The following is a 20438-nucleotide window of genomic DNA, read 5'->3' as shown; positions in this document are numbered from 1 at the left end:
ATCGGTCCTTGTGGAGGCCCAGACTAAATCTGCTGCTGGGACTTCAAATTCCACAGAGTCATAGAAAACTACAGCACAGAACCAGGCCCTTCGGCACTTGCAGTCCGCGCCAAACCATCGAAGCTGTCTAGACCCATCGACCTGCACTTGGATCATCATCCTCCATACTCTCCCATCCAAACTTCTCTTGAACGTTGAAATCAAAATCACATCCACCACTTGTGCTGGCACACTCTCATCACTCTCTGAGTGAAGAAGTTTCCCCTCATGTTCCCTTTAAACATTTCACCTTTCATCCTTAACCCATGACCTCTGGTTGTAGTCCCACCCAACCTCAGTGGAAAAAGCCTGCTTGCATTTACCCTATCTATACCCCTCATAATTTTGTATACCTCTGTCAAATCTACTTTCAATCTTCTACATTCTAGGGAATAACATTCTAACCTATTCAGTATTTCCTTATAACTCCAGTAGGCCCTCCAGTCCCAGCAACATCCTTGTAGATTTTCAATGTAGTTCTTCAACCTTACTTACATCTTTCCTGTAGGGAGATGGCAAAAACTGCTCACAATACTCCAAATTATGCGTCACTAATGTCTTACACAACTTCAACATAACACTCTATGACTGCTGGAGTCATTTAAACTGAATTAGTCGAAGAAATTTGGAACTGGAAGCTAATCTTAGCATCATGTCACTACTGGGTCTGGAATCCCACATGCTTTCTTCAGGGATGGCAAGTCTGTCTTTACCTGGGTTCCAAACTCACGGTAATGTGTTTAAACCTTTAGAGATCCCTAAAATAGCATAGCAACCCCTCAGCCAACTGGTGCCTAGGGATGGGCTACCAAAGATGTCTGTCAGGTGGATACGGAGTAAATTTTGAGCTTTATGTTGTAATTCATAATTGGGAAAGGCACAACACCAATTTTTTGTTAGATTAAATGAAATAACAAACATAATGAAAAATGGAGGAAAAACAATTTAATGCAAAGATGTAATTAATCAATAGAAAGATTCACTAATGAATTACTTAGGCTACATTGCAGAATGTGACCATGAAACACAAACTCCAATAAGGAATGGGAATAATGAGCTCCACTCTCACAAGTCTAAATATATTCTCTCTATTATACGAGGTACAACACATAACTTTGGGTCCGTCTGTATTTTTGACATGGTATATTAGCCTGATTATGATTTTGAAGCCTTCTGGTTCCGATGACTCTAGTCTCTATTTTAGTTCCAATTCTTGAATGGTGCTTTGCCTTGTGGTGAGGTTGTCATAGTTACCTGTATTGTGACGTGTTGGTTCATCATCAAACTGCCTGATCAGGGCACCAGGCTCCTCGTAACCCCGCTGGCTGTCTCAGTGATGACTAACCAACCGGTTCCTTGAAGTTTAAGTGACCTGTTTCACAGCAAAAGGTACAGGTTTCTATAAGACCATAAGACATTGGAATAGAATTAGGCCATCTGGCCCATTGAGTTGGCTCTGCCATTCAATCATGGCTGATCCTTTTCTCTATCTCCTCTTCAACCACTTCACGGCCTTCTCCTCGTAACCTTTGATGCCACGTCCAATCAGGAACCTATCAATCTCTGCCTTAAATACACCCAACAACCTGGCCTCCACAGCTGCACACTTCCCAGTCCACCTTTCACTGTTGACTCTTGGGATGAATCCAGAAGGAATGGAAGTCTCCTCTGGTGAAGACTTCAAGGAAATGGGTTTGGTTAATCGAGTTATATCTCACCCTCTCCCACATTATAATATTGACAGTTTGTCTGGAGATATGTCACATGCCAATGTTCTGAAGTTTGATGGAGCAGTGGAACATTGCACGACATCATCCTTGACTGTGTAATATACAGCTTGTGGTGTGTGATTGCGCTGTCTGACCACGTCTATCAACACGATATGCCCAGGGGAAACTAAGTGAAGGATTCACTGGGCAATCACAGGCATGGTTCACCTGGAATGTGTGGCTTAACACCAAGCAGAGTGCATGAAAGTTAGACCTACTTGCAATTGCCCAGTCATCCGGGGCAACGTGGCTCCATTTCACAAATGCAGCAATCTTAGATTACACATAAAAAAGGGACATGAAAGCGACAGGATGCCGTGATTGTGAGTGCTACCAGCCACCTCTGAGATGTGCTCCAGCTTAAAGCCCCTGACTGTGTTTAGTGGCACAGCTCTGCTGCCTAGCAGATCAAAGGAAGGTGTGACTCGACTGTGAAGGGGACCTGGGTCAACAGCATATGATACTGCAGATCCTGGAAATCTGAAATAAAAACAGAAAATGGCACTTGGTCTGTGGACTGTGGAGGCCAAGTCATTGGGTATATTCAAGGCAGAGGTTGATAGATTTTTGATTAGTCGGGGCATGAAGGGTTACGGGGGGGGGGGATGGCAGGAGATTGGGGCTGAGAGGAAATGGTGGAGCAGATTCGATGGGCCAAATGGCCTAATTCTGCTCCTATAAGACCATAAGACATGGGAGCCAAATTAGGCCATTTGGCCCATCGAATTTCATCATTATGGTCTAAGAAATACCCCAGATCAGAGTAAACTCTATTGCAAAAACAAATCCTACACCATGTTCCGGTCATCTTGCCCACAACCACGTCCACTACTTCTCTGCTCCCTTGTTCCCCCCACCTCACCTTGGCATCTATCTTATCACTGAAGGAGTCGGTCTTGACATCTCAGCTACTGCAACTAAATAAATTGGATGTCAACTGATTGATTTAAACCTATACCTATGTATATGCAAGGAACATCTTTGGAATTCTCTTTTAACAGAGGGTGGACAATTTTGTTTAGACTTTTTTGAACAATTCTTCATTTAAGATACGTTGATTTTGTAGGAGATCACTGCGTAGCTTATCCCATTTTCCTGGGCGTAACAGATGTACGTGCCATGGTTAGACTGTGTGCTTCATCACCACCAATGATGTTCCTTCTCGCCAGTAGTGCGGCCCACCTCTGCTCAGGATTTCACTCCCACCGAACTCCCATCGCGCCATAGCTGTGTTCATGCTGGGGTAGCCTGCAAGTATATATCCAATACATCTGGGACTGTCCTGCTTATAACTGGGTGGGAAAAGAGCACAGTTCTACTTGCAGCAGCATGCAGATTGCAGGGGCCTCCTGAAACAAAATTCTTACAGCCAGAGCACCACGCACAAAACACTGGAGGAACTCACCAGAGCAGGGAGCACCTACCGAGAGGAATAAAGAGAAATCTGACATTTCAGGCTGAGACACGTCATCAGGACTGGAACGGAAAGGGGACGAAGGCGGAATAAGAAGATGGGAGGAGGGAAAAGAGTACAAGCTGGAAGGTGATAGGTGAAGCCAGGAGAGGGGGAATGTGGAGAGAGAAAGAGAGAGGATTAATGAAGTGATCGGGGCAAAGGTAAAGGGCAGAAGAAGAAAGAGCCTGGTAGGAATGGAGAGTGGACCGTGGGAGAAGGGAAGGAGGAGGGGCACCACAGGGAGGTTATCGGCAGGTTACAATCAGATTGTTATTTCGATGTGATGAGCATTGCCCCATCCCCGAGGCATTCTCTACACACATCGAGAGCGAGAGGATAACTATGGACAGGGTGGGAGCACTCGAGGGTAAAGGGTGGAACATTTCCATGGATGCAGAGAATGTGAGTGAGGTACTTAATGAGTACTTTGCTTCAGTATTTACCAAGGAAAAGGATATGGGGGACCAGGAGATCAGTGCTGAGTATATAAATACATTAGGGTGTTTAGAGGTCAAGGGGGAGGAAGTGTTGGGCCTCCTAATGAGTATTAAGATGGATAAGTCCCCAGGGCCTGATGGGGATTTTCCCCAGGTTATTGAAGGAGGCAAGATATGAAATTGCTGGGTTCTCGACCAGTATCTTTTGTGTCCTCTCTAGCTACAGGCGAGGTCACAGAGGATTGGCAAGTGACTAATATTGCACTTCTATTTAAGAACGGAACAAGGGAAAATCCAGGGAACTATAGACTGGTGAGTCTCACATCAGTTGTAGGGAAGTTGCTGGAGAAAATTCTTAAGGATAGGACATATGAGGATTTAGAAACCCATGGCCAAATTAGGGAGAGCCGTCATGGCTTTGTGTGTGGTAGGTCATCTTAATAACTTGATTGAGAGTTTTGACAAGGTGACAAGAGAGATTGATGAGGGTAGGGCAGTGGATGTTGTCTACATGGATTCTAGTAAGGTCCTTGCCAAAGTCCCTCATGGGAGGCTAATCCAGATTAAGGTGCATGGGATCTGCAGCGAATTGGCTGTTTGGATTCAGAACTGGCTTGTGAATAGATGACAAGGTTGTAGTTGAAGAGACATATTCGAGCTGGAGGTCTTTAATCAGTGGTGTTCCGCAGGGATCTGTGCTGGGACCTCTGTTGTTTGTGATGTATATAAATGACCTGCATGAAAATCTAGATGGGTGGGTTAGTAAGTTTGTGGATGATACCATGCTTGGTGGAGTTGTGGATAGTGTAGAGGACTGGCAAAGAACACTGTGCAATATTGATCAGTTGCAAATATGGGCACAGAAGGAGGATGGAGTTTAAATGGAGTTTAACCTAGATAAATATGAGGTGTTGTACCTTGGTAGGGCAAATGCAAGGAGACAGTACACTGTTCAGGGCAAAATCCTTAACAGTGTTACTGAGCAGAGAGATCGTGGGATCCAAGTTCATAGCTCCTTGGAAGTGTCTACACAGGTTGATGAGACAGCTTATGGAATATTTGCTTTTATTAGTCGAGGCACTGAGTTCAAAAGTCAAGAGGTTATGTTGCTGTTACAACAAGCACCCATCCGCACCAGCAGCCAAGGTTTAGACACTTCAACTCCCTGGAGTATAGATAGCTGGAGCGGCCTCTTTAAAGATTCAGGACAGTCCTGCTAATTGGCAATCCTGTTTTGGGTGCAAAGGACTGAGTATTTAAATAGCACCTGAACTGATGTTCGGTGCTCGATCGTAAGCCTACTCATGATTTCATCTAGTGTTTGTATTGTGCTCAGATTCTCAATCCAGTTTGAAACCATGTATCAATCCTTGCCTCGAATACTTCAGCATTTGGGTCCAGGCCATCCTCATCAAGGAGTCTCGTCACAGTTGCAACTTCATTAGACTCTAGTTAGGCCACATCCGGAGTATTTCATACATTTCTGGTCGCCTCACTATAGGAAGCATGTTGAGGCTTTGGATAGGGGGCAGAGGAGATTTACCAGGATGCTGGCTGTTTTAGAGGACATGTGCTATCACAAGAGGCCGGATAAACTTGGTGTCATGGTCCGGATCGGGTTCCCTTTAAATTTACTTTGTTTGTGTTATGATCCAGACCGTTGACTCCCTGTTTCCCTTTGGTTCCCTGTTCTCCCGTGTCCATTGGGCTTGGTGATTGGAGACAATTTACCCTCGGCTGAACCGGCAGTTTATAAGTCTTCGGCTTTCAGCTGTTCGGCGCGAGAGCGTTAATGATATCACCGAAGGTAGTGCGAGCCAATGTCATCTGGCTGGAGCCAACTAAGTTTCTTGCTGGAGCAAGCCCAGTCTCCTCCCGAAGCAAGTGCCAGCAAGCCACCTTCCCTTGCCAGACCGGGTCAGTCAAAGTTAACCCGCCGGGGTGAGTCAAGAGCTTGCCGCTGCTTGGAGCGTACTTGTGCCCAGTTATAGTACGGTCCATCGTTGTGTGGTCTCCGTATCCATGTCGTGTGTCTAAAAGGGGTCCCAGCCCTGTACCCTGGAAGGATCCTGACCCTGTGTCAAGAAGAGTCCCGACTCCGTCCTGTGTCTAAGAAGGATTCCCGGCTCAGTGTTTTATGTCCTGTGTCTGGGTCTGTCCAATGAATACGAAGAGTCCCTGACTCTGGAAGTTTCAAGTATCAAGCCCTGGCTCCGAGGTCCGTGTTCCGAGTCCTGGCTCCGAGGTCTGTGTTCCGAGTCCTAGCCCAGACCCTTAGTCCCAGCCTAGTCCAGGGCCTGAGTCCTTGTCCATTATGTTATTCCCGCTTCTGCTTTGCTCCCCTTGTAACGAGCAATAAACTCAGTTTAGTTAATCTCACAAGACGCGTTTGTGTCTGCTCCTAGTGCCCCCATGTGACACCTGGGTTGTTTTCTCTGGAGTGATGGAGGCTGAGGGGAGATTGGATAGAGGTTTACAAGGTTATGAGAGGCACAGACGGAGTAGACAGAGTGTATCTGTTTCCCAGGGTTGAAATGTCTAATACCAGAGGGCGTTCATTAAAGGTGAGAGGGGGTGGGTTCAAGGGGGATGTGAGAGATAAGTTTTTTACTCAGAGAGTCATGGATGATAGAGGCAAATACTTTTGAGGCTTTTAAGAGATGTTTGGTTAGGCACATAAATGTAAGGAAGATGGAGGGAAATAGACATTGTGTAGGTAGAAGGAATTAGTGTTTGGGTGTTTTTAATTTGCTTTTTACCTGGTTCGGCAAAACATTGTGGGCTGGGTGGCCTGTTCCTGTGCCTGTACTGTTCTATATGTTTTCAACATTCTTTATTTGGATATCTGCAGGTTTAGCTCAGTACTTGGAAATGCTGTTCAAACTCATTTTGTGGAAAGACTGAAACAGCCAAGCCAGTGCCCAATTTCATTTAATTAATTTGCTGTTCACTTCTGGTGTAAGCCATATTGCTTGTCCCTTGTTAGTTTTCACATTGTACATCTCAAGGCTACTCAGTCCAGTGTCACTCTCAAATATTTCATCGACAGCAGGCAGATTATTGCTCTTTTTGAGACTACAGTTTGGCTTCTTATCTTGCCCTCTTCCCTATGCATTCCATTTAATTTTTGTCTGCCTGCCATGTCTCCTACTTTGTTGCATTTTCTGCAAGTTTCACCTTTAAACCTGCATTGGTCTGGTGTATGTGAGCCCCTGAAACAATGGTAACACAATTTGTTCAGTCAAGTTTGTTTCTGTTCAGACATTGCAATTTTGTTCACACTCTCTTTCATTCTTGACTACAACTCAATTGTGTTTCTGTCTGCTGTTCCTGTTGATACAGCAATTTCAACTGCTCTTTTAAAAGCAAGTTGCACTTCTGTTAGAAGCAGTTTTGGAATGTCTCTTTGTAAGATTCCACAAACTAAACGATCTCTCATTAAGCCCATTAGTGAACTGGCAATGCTCAGGCAATCTCTTCAATTCAGCCATGTATGCTGAAATGGACTCCCCTTCTTTTGATTCCATTTATGAAACCTAAAGTGTTCTGCAGTCAACAATGGGTTCTGTTCTAAATGTTCCTGCATTATTTTCATGATACAGCAATGGTCATTTCAGCTGGTTTGGTTGGAGCAAACTGTATGCTCTTCCATTTATTACATGAGTTTGAACAGCATTTCTAAGTACTGAACTGAAGCCTGCAGATATCCAACTAAAGAATGTCGAAAACATATAGAACAGCACAGCACAGGAACAGGCCATTCAGCCCACAGTGTTTTGCCGAACCAGGTAAAAAGCAAATTAAAAACACTAATCCCTTCTACCTACACAATGTTTATTTCCCTCCATCTTCCTTACATCCACGTGCCTAACCAAACATCTCTCATGCCCACATGAAATCAAACAGCTACATACCCACTGGGTCTTTGCTCTTACACCCTTTGTTCCCGTTCGTAATGTCTTGAATCAGACTCGCTCTGCAACAGAGGAAACAAAGTTAGAGCCAAGTGTAGGAGCTGAGGTCAGAGAACCAGAGAGGACTATTCACACCACTGCCACGTAGAGAGAGCAGTGGCAGTCACAAGGCCACAGCTACCTCTTCACACCGTCCCCCCTCACCCCCTCATCCTAGTGAAGGGGAACCGGTGAACAGGGCTCACACTCATGATCACTACCACTGGGAGTGACTGAACGAGTTTATTGCCCTTTGAGTGAGTTCCACCAGCATATTCCTGTCTCTTTTCCTTCTCCCCTTTTCCAATTCCCAGTTGTTTTACAAAACGTTTAAAAGTTTACTTTTGGGTTCAGAGAGTTAGAGGTCTCCTTAAAGAAATTTCTCTGCATCTGTTTTAAATGGACACCCCTCTATCCTGAGGCTGTGCCCCCTTGTCCTAGGCATCCCCACCATGGGAAATAACTTTTCCACATCTACTCTGTCTAGGCCTTTCAACATTCAAGACGTTTCAATGAGATCCCCTCACCCAGAGCCATCTTAAGATAACCCTTTCATTCCCAGAATCCTCCTCTGAACCCTCTCCAATGCCAGCACATCTTTTCTTAGATGAGGAGTCCAAAGCTGTTCACCAGAGGCCTCACCAGTGCCTTTTAAAGCCTCAGCATCACATCCCTGCTCTTGTACTCTAGGCCTCTCAAAATGAATGCTAACGTGGCATTTGCCTCCCTCACCACTGACTCCACCTGGAAGTTAACCTTTTGGGTGTTTTGCACAAAAAACTTCCAAGTCCCTTTGCATTTCAGATTTGTCATAGTCTGTGCTGAAATCCTGTTCTCACTTTCCCACAGATTCTACCTTTCATCTACACACTTGGGGCAATTTACAGAGGCCAAATTAGTCTCCTCTTGCCCAGGGAAAGCCTCAGATCCCTGGTGCAGTGTGAGGGTCCTGTCCCAGAGCTCTGACACGCTCTGATGTCACAGAGTCGCACTGTGACATCCCTGTCCATGGCCGTCAGTACCGATCCCACTTACCAGTGCGCAGGCTGCAGCCTACGTGCCTCAGTGGTGCAGCTGGCAGAGCCACAGTCTCAGCTCAGTAAATCCAGCAACCCCGGTTCAACCCAGAGCCCCGGAGCAGTCTGTGTGGAATCTGTCCAAGCTCCCTGTGACTGTGTGGACTTCCCCTGTGTGCTCCTGTTTCCGCAACTATCAACGTGTGGGTTGATAGTTTTATTGGCCTCTGTATATTGTCCCCAGTGAGTGGGGGAATCTGGGAAGGCTGGTGGGAAATTAAGGAGAGTACTATGGGATTAGTGTAAATGGGTATCTGCTTGGTTAGTACAGATGTTGGGCAGAAGGGCCTGCTTCTGTGCTAAATATCAGCTTGCTTTATGCTACAATTCACAGGTAATGCACCAGGACTGGACCAGGATGAGAACAAATGATAGCATTTGGGTATCTCCCGGTACACAGAGTACACCAGGGCAGCAGTCACTGTTTAAAATGGTGCTCACACCTAATGTGAGGAAAGCAAGAAGAGAGAAAAAAATCATAATAGTTTGCTCATATCTAGAAGAAACTGGATGGAGCCAAGTCTTTTCTCTCCTGCCCCCTCAACTGTTTCTCTTTCTTTATGCCTTCCCCCTCTTTCTCTCCATGCTGGATTCTCTTCATCTCACCCCCAACTCCCTCTCTCCCTCAGTCTCAAAGGTCACCTGCCTAGTCACTGTCCCATAATGGGCTCTTTGAGTGGGTGCTTCTGTCAAATGGGATACTCTCTTGAATTGAAATGAGGTAACCATCCTTCAACAGTATTGGAACAGTGTTGTGGGTCACACTGCCACTGTTTGTGGGAGTCAAATGCACAGGAGTGGAAGAAGCTGTGGATTGGTGCACTCTGCCCAACACATCTCAGGCACATTCCTCACCGCTGGTGGTAATACCTACACAAAGAACTGCCTCAAAAAGGCAATATCCATCGTCAAAGATCTCCACCATCTGGGCCACGTCATCCTCTCGAAACTACCATTGGTGCAGAAGCCCAGAGTCTCACAGCACCAATTTCAACAACAACTACTTACCTTCAACGATTCAGTTCAAGAACCAACTAGCACAACCATCTGACCACTTAGTTCATAAATACAAGAGATTCTGCAGATGCTGGAAATCCAGTGCTGGAAGAGCTCAGCAGATCAGGAAGCATCTACGGAGAGGTTTCTGGTCAAGACCCTTCATCAGGTTTTCATCATTCATGCCTGATCTGCTGAGTCCTTCCAGCATTTGTGTGTAGACCACTTTGATCACTGCACTAAAATGGACTTTGTGCTGCAAATACGCTGTAATTCACTTCCCTTACAGCAGGCGGGGCTAAATCAACATGCCACTGACAACTCAAGCACCAGAAATTTATAATCAACTGGCAGGGCTGAAAAATGATTTGAAACTAGTAATATCAAAAAATGACAGGCAAGGTGAAACAGGATCTGGATTAAATCTCAAGTCTGGGTGATATTATGTTTTAATATAACAGTGATGTGTCTTTGGAGCACTTAACTACGCTAGCAGGTCCTTCTCAGAGATGAGGGAGACCTAACCATAGAACAGCTCACGCAAAATGCTGGAGGAACTCAGCAGGTCAGGCAGCATCTATGGAAATTAATAGACAGTCAACACTTCGGGCTGAGACTCTGCTTCAGGATTGAGAAGGAAGGGGGAAGATGTCAGAATAAAGAAGGTGGGGAGAGGGGAAGGAGGCTAGCTAGATGATGATAGGAGAAGCCAGGTAGAACAGCTTCTTTCCCTTTGCCATCAGATTACTGATGGGCCATGAACCCATGAATACCAGTTCATTACCAAGAGGAATTCTGCAGATGCTGGAAATTTAAGCAACACACATCAAAGTTGCTGGTGCACGCAGCAGGCCAGGCAGCATCTCTAGGAAGAGGTATAGTTGACGTTTCAGGCCGAGAGCCTTCGTCAGGACTAACTGAAAGGAGAGATAGTAAGAGATTCTATTTCCGAAACCCCCCTCCCCTTTCTTGATCTTTCTGTCTCTGTCTCTGGAGACAGCTTATCTACTGATGTCTACTATAAGCCTACGGGCTCTCACAGCTACCTGGTCTATTCCTCTTCCCACCCTGTCTCTTGCAAAAATGCTTTCCCCTTCTCGCAATTCCTCCGTCTCCGCCGCATCTGCTCTCAGGATGAGGCTTTTCATTCAAGGATGAAGGAGATGTCTTCCTTTTTTAAAGAAAGGGGCTTCCCTTCCTCCACCATCAACTCTGCTCTCAAACGCATCTCCCCCATTTCACGTACATCTGCTCTCACTCCATCCTCCCGCCACCCCACTAGGAATAGGGTTCCCCTGGTCCTCACCTACCACCCCACCAGCCTCCGGGTCCAACATATAATTCTCCGTAACTTCTGCCACCTCCAACAGGATCCCACCACCAAGCACATCTTTCCCTCCCCCTCCCCGCTTTCCGCAGGGATCACTCCCTACGCGACTCACTTGTCCATTTGTCCCCCCCCACCCCTTCCCACCGATCTCCCTCCTGGCACTTATCCTTGTAAGCGGAACAAGTGCTACACATGCCCTTACACTTCCTCCCTCACTACCATTCAGGGCCCCAGACAGTCCTTCCAGGTGAGGCGACACTTCACCTGTGAGTCGGCTGGGGTGATATAATGCGTCCGGTGCTCCCGATGTGGCCTTCTATATATTGGCGAGACTCGACGCAGACTGGGAGATCGTTTCGCCGAACACCTACGCTCTGTCCGCCAGAGAAAGCAGGATCTCCCAGTGGCCACACATTTTAATTCCACGTCCCATTCCCATTCTGACATGTCTATCCACGGCCTCCTCTACTGTAAAGATGAAGCCACACTCAGGTTAGAGGAACAACACCTTGTATTCCGTCTGAGTAGCCTCCAACCTGATGGCATGAACATTGACTTCTCTAACTTCCATTATTGCCCCACCTCCCCTTCTTACCCCATCCCTTATTTATATATTTATTTTCCCTTTTCTCTTTTTTTCCCTCTGTCCCTCTCACTATAACTCCTTGCCCATCCTCTGGGTTTCCCCCCCTCCCCCTTTCTTTCTCCTGTCCCATGATCCTCTCATATCCCTTTTGCCTATCACCTGTCCAGCTCTTGGCTCCATCCCTCCCCCTCCTGTCTTCTCCTATCATTTTGAATCTCCCCCTCCCCCTCCCACTTTCAAACCTCTTACTAACTCTTCCTTCAGTTAGTCCTGACGAAGGGTCTCGGCCCGAAACGTCGACTGTACCTCTTCCTAGAGACACTGCCTGGCCTGCTGCGTTCACCAGCAACTTTTATGTGTGTTGCTTGATAGTAATGTTTTATATCTTCCATTGTACTGCTGTCACAAAGCAACATCTTTCACAACATACGTCAACGATAGTAAACCCAATTCCATTTCCAACTCAGTGCAAAGATTCAGCGTCCTGATGCCATTTACCCCTGGGAAAGAATGTTGAGAAAGCAAGCATTGGTGATAAAAGCAGAGGGTGTCAAACAGCAAGGAAGAATTGTTTCAGTAGCAAAACCAACCGAAGGGAACAAAATCGGACCTGTTCTCTCTCCGAGGGACTTTGGGACTTGATGTTATCACTACCACAGCATAGCAATACTCTGAACACGGTAATCACTTTGCATTCAACCTTCTGTGTTCCTTCTTGTAAAATGTTTCTATAATTTATGTTTTTCCTGAGAATGCTGATTATCTGATGCCATGTGCCTGTGATGCAGCTGCAGGTAAGCGCTTCCTTGTACCTGTGTACACACTTGTGCACATGGCAATGACCCTGACCTTGGGGATCTTCAGCTGAGAGGTTTGGGAGCAGCATTGCTGGCTCTCGCTGCGCAAAACCGTGTGGTTCATTCCAGTGAGATGCTCCCTGGTGATGTGACCCCTTTGATAATGCTTCAGTGGGTTGATAAACTGCTATTCTGTGAAATGAACACCAATTTAAGGCAGCAGACGCTTGAATCACTTCTCCTGACGTTCACCTGGGCCGTTCCCATTCCACTTCCTCAGGCAACTAAACCCAACCCAGGGCACTGATCCGGGTGTAACACCCAGGGCACAGAACCGGGTGTAACACCCAGGGCACTGATCCGGGTGTAACAGCCAGGGCACTGATCCGGGTGTAACACCCAGGGCACTGATCCGGGTGTAGCAGCCAGGGCACTGATCCGGGTGTAACACCCAGGGCACTGATCCGGGTGTAACAGCCAGGGCACTGATCCGGGTGTAACTGCTCAGTTAAACATAGCTTTTCCCTCAGAGCGTGTCTGCTTCTCTCCGGCACTCTGTACTAAAACTATTGTTTCAAAAAGAAATCTTAATAAAATCTCGTGGGAGATTGGACAATCGGGACAGTGGGCGCGGACGTCGGAGGCCTCTGCACAAGTGATTGCTCTCTCTCTCAATGGTGAGAGAGAGTTTGCTGCTGACTCTGGAGTTGGGGAGTGACGCTGCAGACTGTAACATTGAAACAGCAAGCTGTTAGCCTCCCCTCTCACTGGGGCAGGAGTGATATCTCTCTCCCTCGTTACTGAGAGAGAGGGTCTCTGAGGGGATGTCGAGGTGTTGGGTGGACAGCAGTTACTGATGGTCTGTAAATCATGATGTCTGGGCGCTTGCTGTTGCTTGGTGGGGTGGGGGGGCTGATGCTTTCTGCCGGGGGGCTGATGCTTTGCCGCTGCTTGTGCATTCGGAGCGGGAAGGGGCTTCGCGGTTCCAATACCTTTCGGGCATTCATTCTTTGGGGCTTTTTCTCCTGTTTCATGGATGCCTGTGAAGAGTAAGAATTTCGGGTTGCATACTGTATACATTCTCTGACATTAAACTGAACCATTGAAACACCCAGCAGGTCAGTCAACAACTTAGAATAGAGAAACTGATTCAGTTAGATGCTCTTTTGTCAAAAGGCATCCCAACACGAAAAGTTCAATGTTTGTTTCTCTACAGCCATTCCTTCCAGCTCATCTGCAGAAACAGCTTAACACCTTAGATGTCTCTCTTTTTTCCTTTTCAGGGTGGGTGGGGTTCTGTCAGAGTCACACTCTGTTACACCTGGATCAGTGCCCTGGGTTGGGTTTAGTTGCCTGACCTGGAGTCACACTCAGATTTCGGTTCTTTGCGGTGGTGGAACCCGCTCCCAGGGGCTCACCACCGGCCACTTTTCAATATCTCAAGGACGTGGTCAAGAAGACGAGCACACCTTCGGGGTCCCGATGCTTTGTGGCCCCGTGCACGAGCTGACTTCATGCCGGTGCTGCCTACAGAACATTGGAACAACGGATCGGCTGTCGGGGGCTCTGTACTCAGCCAGTCGCGCACACTCTCTCTCTCGTTGGTTGGGCAAAGCTTGTTACTAAGTCACGAGTCCGAGAACTCAGGGGAGAGAAAAAAGCGACAAGGTCGACTTTATCATTGCAAGTTGTTTTGTTTCTGTCTCCCCTCTCGCTGAGAGACACCTCTCTGCCTCTTTATTACGGAGAGAGAGCGCCTGCGGCATGTTGAGCTGTCGGATGAATGATTAGCTTTTGTCTTGCTGCAGATCATAGTCTCTCTCTTGGGGGCTTGCTGTTGCTGGCCTGGAGGGGGGAGAGGAGAGGGTGCTGATGCTTTACTTTGCTGAAGAGGGGAAGGGGCGATGCTTGGCTGCTATTTGTGCATGGGAAGGGGAGTGGGGGGCTTTGGGGTTCTAACATTTTTACTGTCACTCATTCTTTGGGGCAATCCTCTGATTTCAAGGATGTCTGTGAAGAACAGGAATTTCAGGACTTATATTGTATACATTCTCTGATAGTAAATGGAACTATTGAACTATTGAAACTACCTCGCCAGCTAAGTTCCTCCAGCATCTTCTGACTTTTATCCCAGAACAGATGGGAACCTGACAGTAATTAAAATCTTTCCCAATTTTATTTTCAAATTACACCAGATTTCAGGGCCAGAGTGAAAAGGTAGCCTCTTCCTCAGAATGAAATCCAGTTCTTTCCCCATTTCCCTGTAACTCCCCTCCTGCTCAGCAATTCATCGAACTCCCTTTAGAAAACCACAATAGAATCTGCTTCTGACATCTTCCCAGGAACTGACAGAAATTTATAAAATTGGGAGAGACAGAAGTAGGGTAGGTAGAATCTTCATCCCAGGGTAGAAATGCCAAATACTAGCAGTCATGTATTTAACGTGGGAGGGGGAGAGTTTAAGGCAGGGGTGCAGGGCAAGTTCTTTTACACAGCACTAGGTACCTAGAATAGGCTGCCAGAGATACTGGTGGAAACAGATAAGAGGATTTAGATAGGCACGTGAATACGCAGGGAATTGATATATATGGATCACGTGCAGGCAAAGATTTAATTTGTCATTGCATTTAGTGCAGATATTGGGCTGAATGGCCTGTTTCTGTGCTGTTCTAGTCTGTGTTCTGAGATCTGGACCCATAAAAATCATTTTATAATTTTTCCTTGCAAGGAGGTACCTGGACCCCTGCACCCAAAAGCCACCATCAATCACCTGTGTGATTAGGGGTCACATTCTTCCATTGTAACACAGGGCAGTGATGGTACCTGTTCTCCTGCATTCGAATATCCTGGCAAACGCTGCCATCCCAACCACAGTAAGGATCTCGAGCCAGGACACAATCCCAACAGCCGTCATAGATGTGACAATGGGACACGGGGAGCTGAGTCACCCCACTCTGCGATCCAACAAACAGGGTCCCCTGTAATGAAAGCAGGTCACTGCAAAGTTACGTCATTGTTTTGTGCAGAGTGCGTGGTCACCCAGTGTTACTTTAATTTCCAAATCGTCACCACAATGTTGAGTCATAGACATGGTGAGGCAAGACATTGTAGATGCTGGAATCTGAAACAAAGAACAAACTAATGGAAGAATGTAGAAAGCTGGGCAGCATCTGTGGAGACAAAGGGGTGATCGATGTTTCCGGTCGATATCCCACATCACGACCGAGTTAGACTCTGTTCTGATGCAGTCTCGACCTGAAATGTTAACTTACACCTTTTGCTTCCACAGATGCTGCCTGACCCACTGAGTTCTTCCAGCTGCTTGTCTTTGGTGCAGCAAACACACCAAGTGGGGTAGTTTGACCCATTCCTGCCATTTGACTGGGTTTTTAACCAACAAAGGAGCAACACCGATAGTTAAGGTGGTGAAGAAGGGGTTTGGATAACTTGCCTTCATTAACCAGGCACAGAATGTGAGAGCAGGGAGGTTATAAAACCCAGGTTAGACCACAGTGACAGTCCCGTGTTCAGTCCGGGACTCTACACTCTATGACGCACTGCAGAGGCTGGAGAGGAGACTCACTGGGACGTTGCCTGAGCTGTGAGGAGAGACAGAACGTGCTGGGTTTCTATTCCTTGGTGCAGAGGAGGCCGAGGTGGACAACATTACAGGGAACACAGAAAGGGTGGACACAGAAAATTCTCCCTCATGGCAGAAATGTCTACAACTGGAGAGCGTAGGTCCAGGGTAAGGGGTGGGGGTTTTAGAGGAGAGTTGATGAAAGCTCTCTGACTGAGGGGGTGGTGGAGGCAGGTGACTTCAAAACAGTAAACTAATTCAAAGAAAGATTGGGGGTGGGGGGGAGTCTGAGGTATGGGTGTAACATTGTCTTTTACTCTAAGTGAGGCACACACGTATCACATGGTAGCGTGAAGGAATATGCAATAAGCATATTTTTACATACAACCTTTATTGACTTTTTTATTGAGATACAGAAGTTTGAGATATAGGCCATTCCAGCCCTTCAAGCCGAGCCACCCAGTAACCCCCTGATTTAAACCTGGCCTAACCATTTACAATGATGAATTAACCTACCAGCCAGTATGTCTTTGGACTGTGGGAGGAAACTGGAGCACCCGGAGGAAACCCACGTGGTCACGGGGAGAACGTACAAACTCCTTACAGGCAGTGACGGGAATTGAACCCCGTTGCCTGAACTGTAAAGCGTTGTGCTAACCACTACGCTACTGTCCTGCACTATTACTAAATGCTTAGTCAACCAATGTATGTACAAGATTACTCAAATATTTTTGAAGTATTAAATATACAACACTCCTCCCTGCTTAGCTATAAACTTTAACACAATAGAGAGTGCATCTGAACTATACAGACAGTATACTATATAATGCAACTACTATATACAGACATCCATATGTAACACCCCTTCCATTCGATTCCACTTATGAAACACAAAGCGTTCTGCGATCGACAATGGCTTTCGTTCTAAGAGTTCCTGCATCACCTTTACGATAGCAGGAGAGCTCATTACTGATGGTTTGGTTAGAGCAGTCAAACTCTGAAGCAAACTGATTGCCTTTAAACCAAAAGCACTCAGCAAAATTGGCACTCGCTTCTCATTTGCTTCAAAATATTGCTCCAACAGTTCAGTGTGCATACGCAATACTCGTCAATCTTTCTGATGCATGCAGCCATTTCTGATGTTTTTTAATGATTATTATCACCCGGTCATCATCATCATCACCCGGTACTCACTCTTTATAACCCTGAGTTCCTCCATTTATGGCCTTTTTTTAAAAAATCAACATCTCTGCAAGTGCTGGGCTGCTTCTTTTAAATTTTACGTTGCTTGCAGTGTTTTTTTTAGTTCAAACATCTCTCTCTGCTTTAACTGATTCGTAGCTGTGTTGAGTTAGTTTTAAAAATACCTTGTTGCCAATATTATGTTTTGTAACTTAAAAACACTAAACTAATTCAAAGAAACGTGCAAAGTCTGAAATACTGGTGTAACTTTTACTTTAAGTGAGACGTGCACGTATCACGTGGTAGCAAGATGATGTATGCAATTCACATAGTTTTGCATATAACCCAAAAAGAAATATTTAAACAAGAATGCTATATAAGATCACTCAAATATTATTGAAATAAATGCACAACAGCAGCTACTCCTACATCATTGATAAAGCTAAACTGGTGAATTGGTTTATTAATACCACACGTACTGAGGTATAGGGTCTAGAACCCAATATTCTCATGGGTAGGTTTGTTGGGAAGGGTTTAAACTAATTTGGCAGGGGGTTGGGAACTGGAGTGAAGAGACTCAGGATAGGACAGATGGTGAAAAAGCAAAGATATCTTGCAGTCAGACTCTCAGGAAGGGCAGGCAGGTGATAGGGCAAAATTGCAGCCAGCAGGGTGAGTATCAGTGCACTAGGGATACAGAATCAAAAAGAGTAGCAAATACAGCACTCAAAGTGTCATATGTCAATGCACGGGGCATAAGCAATAAGGTGGATGATCTTGTTGCGCTGTTACAGATTGTCAGGTATGATGCTGTGGCCATCACTGAATCGTGGATGAAGGATGGCTGTTGCTGGAGTTGAATGGCTAAGGTTACACATTGTATCAGAGGGATAGGAAGGTACGCAGAGGGAGTGGCGTGGCTCTGCTGGTAAAGAATGGCATCAAATCAGTAGAAAGGTGTGACATTGGTTGAGAAGATGTTGAATCCTTGTGGATTGAGTTAAGAAACTGCAAAGGTAAAAGGACCTGGCAGTTATATACAGGCCTCCCAACAGTGGCTGGGAGGTGGACCACAGACTACAACAGGAAATAGAAAAGGTGATTCAGAAGGGCAATGTTATATTAGTCATGGGAGATTTCAACATGCACGTCGTTTGGAAAAATCAGGATCCCAACAGAGGGAGTTTGTTGAATGAGACGGCTTTTTAGAGCAGTTTGTCATTGAGCCCACTAGGGGATCAGCTATACTGGATTTGGTGTTATGTAATGAATCAGAGGTGATTAGTGAGTTTAAGGTAAAAGAACCCTTAGGAACCAGTGATCACAATATGATTGAGTTCAACCAGGGAGAAAGTAAAGTCTGACATAGCAGTATTTCAGTGGAAGAAAGGAAATTACAGTGGTATGAGAGAGGAGTTGGCCAACGAAAACTGGAAGGAGCTGCTGGCAGGGATGTCAGCAGAGCGGCAAATGGCGTGAGTTTCTGGAAAAAGTGAGGAAGGTGCAGGATAGATGTATTCCAAAAACAAAGAAATACTCAAATGGCAAAATAGTACAACTGTGGCTGACGAGGGAAGTCAAAGCTAATGTAAAAACAAAAGAGAGGACATACAACAAAGCCAAAATCAGTGGGAAGACAGGATTGGGAAGCTTCTAAAATCCTACAGGGAGTAACTAGAAGAGTCACTAGGAGAGAAAAGATGAAATATGAAGGCAAGCTAACAAACAATATCAAAGTGGATAGTAAAAGCTTTTTCAAGTGTGTAAAAAAATAACAGAATGGATATAGGATTGCTAGAAAATAAGGCAGGAGAAATAATAATGGGGAGCAAGGAGATGGCAGATGAACTAAATGAGTATTTTGCATCAGTCTTCACTGTGAAAGACACTAGCGGTGTGCCAGATGTTGTAGTGTGTGAGGGAAGAGGAGTGGGTGCAGTTACTATTACAAGGCAGAAAATGCTCTAAAAGCTGAAAGACCTAAAGGCACACAAGTCATCTGGACCAGAAGAACTGCACCCATGGTTCTGAAAGAGGTGGCATTAGAGATTGTGGAGGCGTTAGAAATGATCTTTCAAAAATCATTGGACTTCGGCATTGTGCCGGAGGACTGGAAAATTGAAAATGTCGCTCCACTCTTTAAGAAAGGAAGAAGGCAGAAGAAAGGAAATCATAGATCAGTTAGCCTGACCTCAGTGGTTGGGAAGCTGTTGGAGTCAATTGTTAAGGATGAGGTGATGGAGTACTTGGTGACACAGGACAAGACAAGACAAAGTCAGCGTGGTTTCCTTAAGGGAAAATCTTGCCTGACAAACCTTTTGGAATTCTTTGAGGAGATTATGGGGGATAAAAGTGATGCAGTGGATGTTGTATATTTGGACTTTCAGAAGGCCTTTGACAAGATGCCACACATAAGGCTGCTTACTAGTGGTGTTCCACAGGAGTCAGTGTTGGGACCACTGCTTTTTATGCTGTGTATCAGTGATCTAGATGATAGAATAGATGGCTTTGTTGCCAAGTTTGCAGATGATACAAAGATTGGTGGAGGGGCAGGTAGTGTTGAGGAAACAGGTAGGCTGCAGAAGGACAGACAGATTAGGAGAATGGGCAAGAGAGTGGCAAATGAAATACAATGTTGGAAAATGCATGGTCATGCACTTTGGTAGTAGAAATAAATGTGCAGGCTATTTTCTAAATGAAGAGAAAATCCAAAAATCTGAAATGCAAAGGGAATTGGGAGTCCTTGTGCAGAACCCTAAAGGTTAACTTGCAGATTGAGTCAGTGGTGAGGAAGGCGAATACAACGTTAGCATTCATTTCAAGAGGTCTGGAATACAAGAGCAGGGAGGTGATGCTGAGACTTTATAAGGCCTCACCTTGTGAACAGTTTTCGGCTCCTCATCTCAGAAAAGATGTGCTGGCATTGATGAGGGTTCAGAAGAGGTTCACAAAGATTTCTCTGGGAATGAAAGGGTTATCATATGAGGAACGTTTGCTAGCTCTGGGTCTGTACTTGCTGGAATTTAGAAGGATGAGGGTGAATCTCATTGAAACCTTTCGAATGTTGAAAGACCTAGACAGAGTAGATATGGAAAGATTGTTTCCCATGGTGGAGGAGCCTGGGATAAAAGGGCACAGCCTCAAGATAGAGGGTTGTCCATTTAAAACAGGGATGTGGAGAAATTTCTTTAGTCAGAGTGTGGTGAACTTGTGGAATTTATTACCACAGGCAGCTGT

At 45.7% G+C, this 20438-nt stretch overlaps 1 protein-coding gene across 1 annotated transcript in view; it reads right to left on the bottom strand.

The window, feature by feature from the left end:
- Nucleotides 1-979: 979 nt before the first annotated feature.
- Nucleotides 980-20438, bottom strand: part of LOC134358655 (semaphorin-4D-like) — a 92881-nt gene continuing 73422 nt past the window's right edge. Inside the window, exons 12-13 of the mRNA XM_063071111.1 lie at nt 7616-7677; nt 980-1411 (exon numbers count right to left, since the gene is read on the bottom strand). Coding sequence (XP_062927181.1) covers nt 7633-7677 — 45 coding nt within the window. The 3' untranslated portion in view covers nt 980-1411; nt 7616-7632. The remainder of the gene's footprint in view (nt 1412-7615; nt 7678-20438) is intronic.

This window comes from Mobula hypostoma, chromosome 19 (genome assembly GCF_963921235.1).
Source record: "Mobula hypostoma chromosome 19, sMobHyp1.1, whole genome shotgun sequence".
In the NCBI taxonomy this organism is placed as follows: Eukaryota; Metazoa; Chordata; class Chondrichthyes; order Myliobatiformes; family Myliobatidae; genus Mobula; species Mobula hypostoma.
Note: the sequence above shows the minus strand (reverse complement) of the source record. Positions and strands in the feature narration are given on the sequence as shown.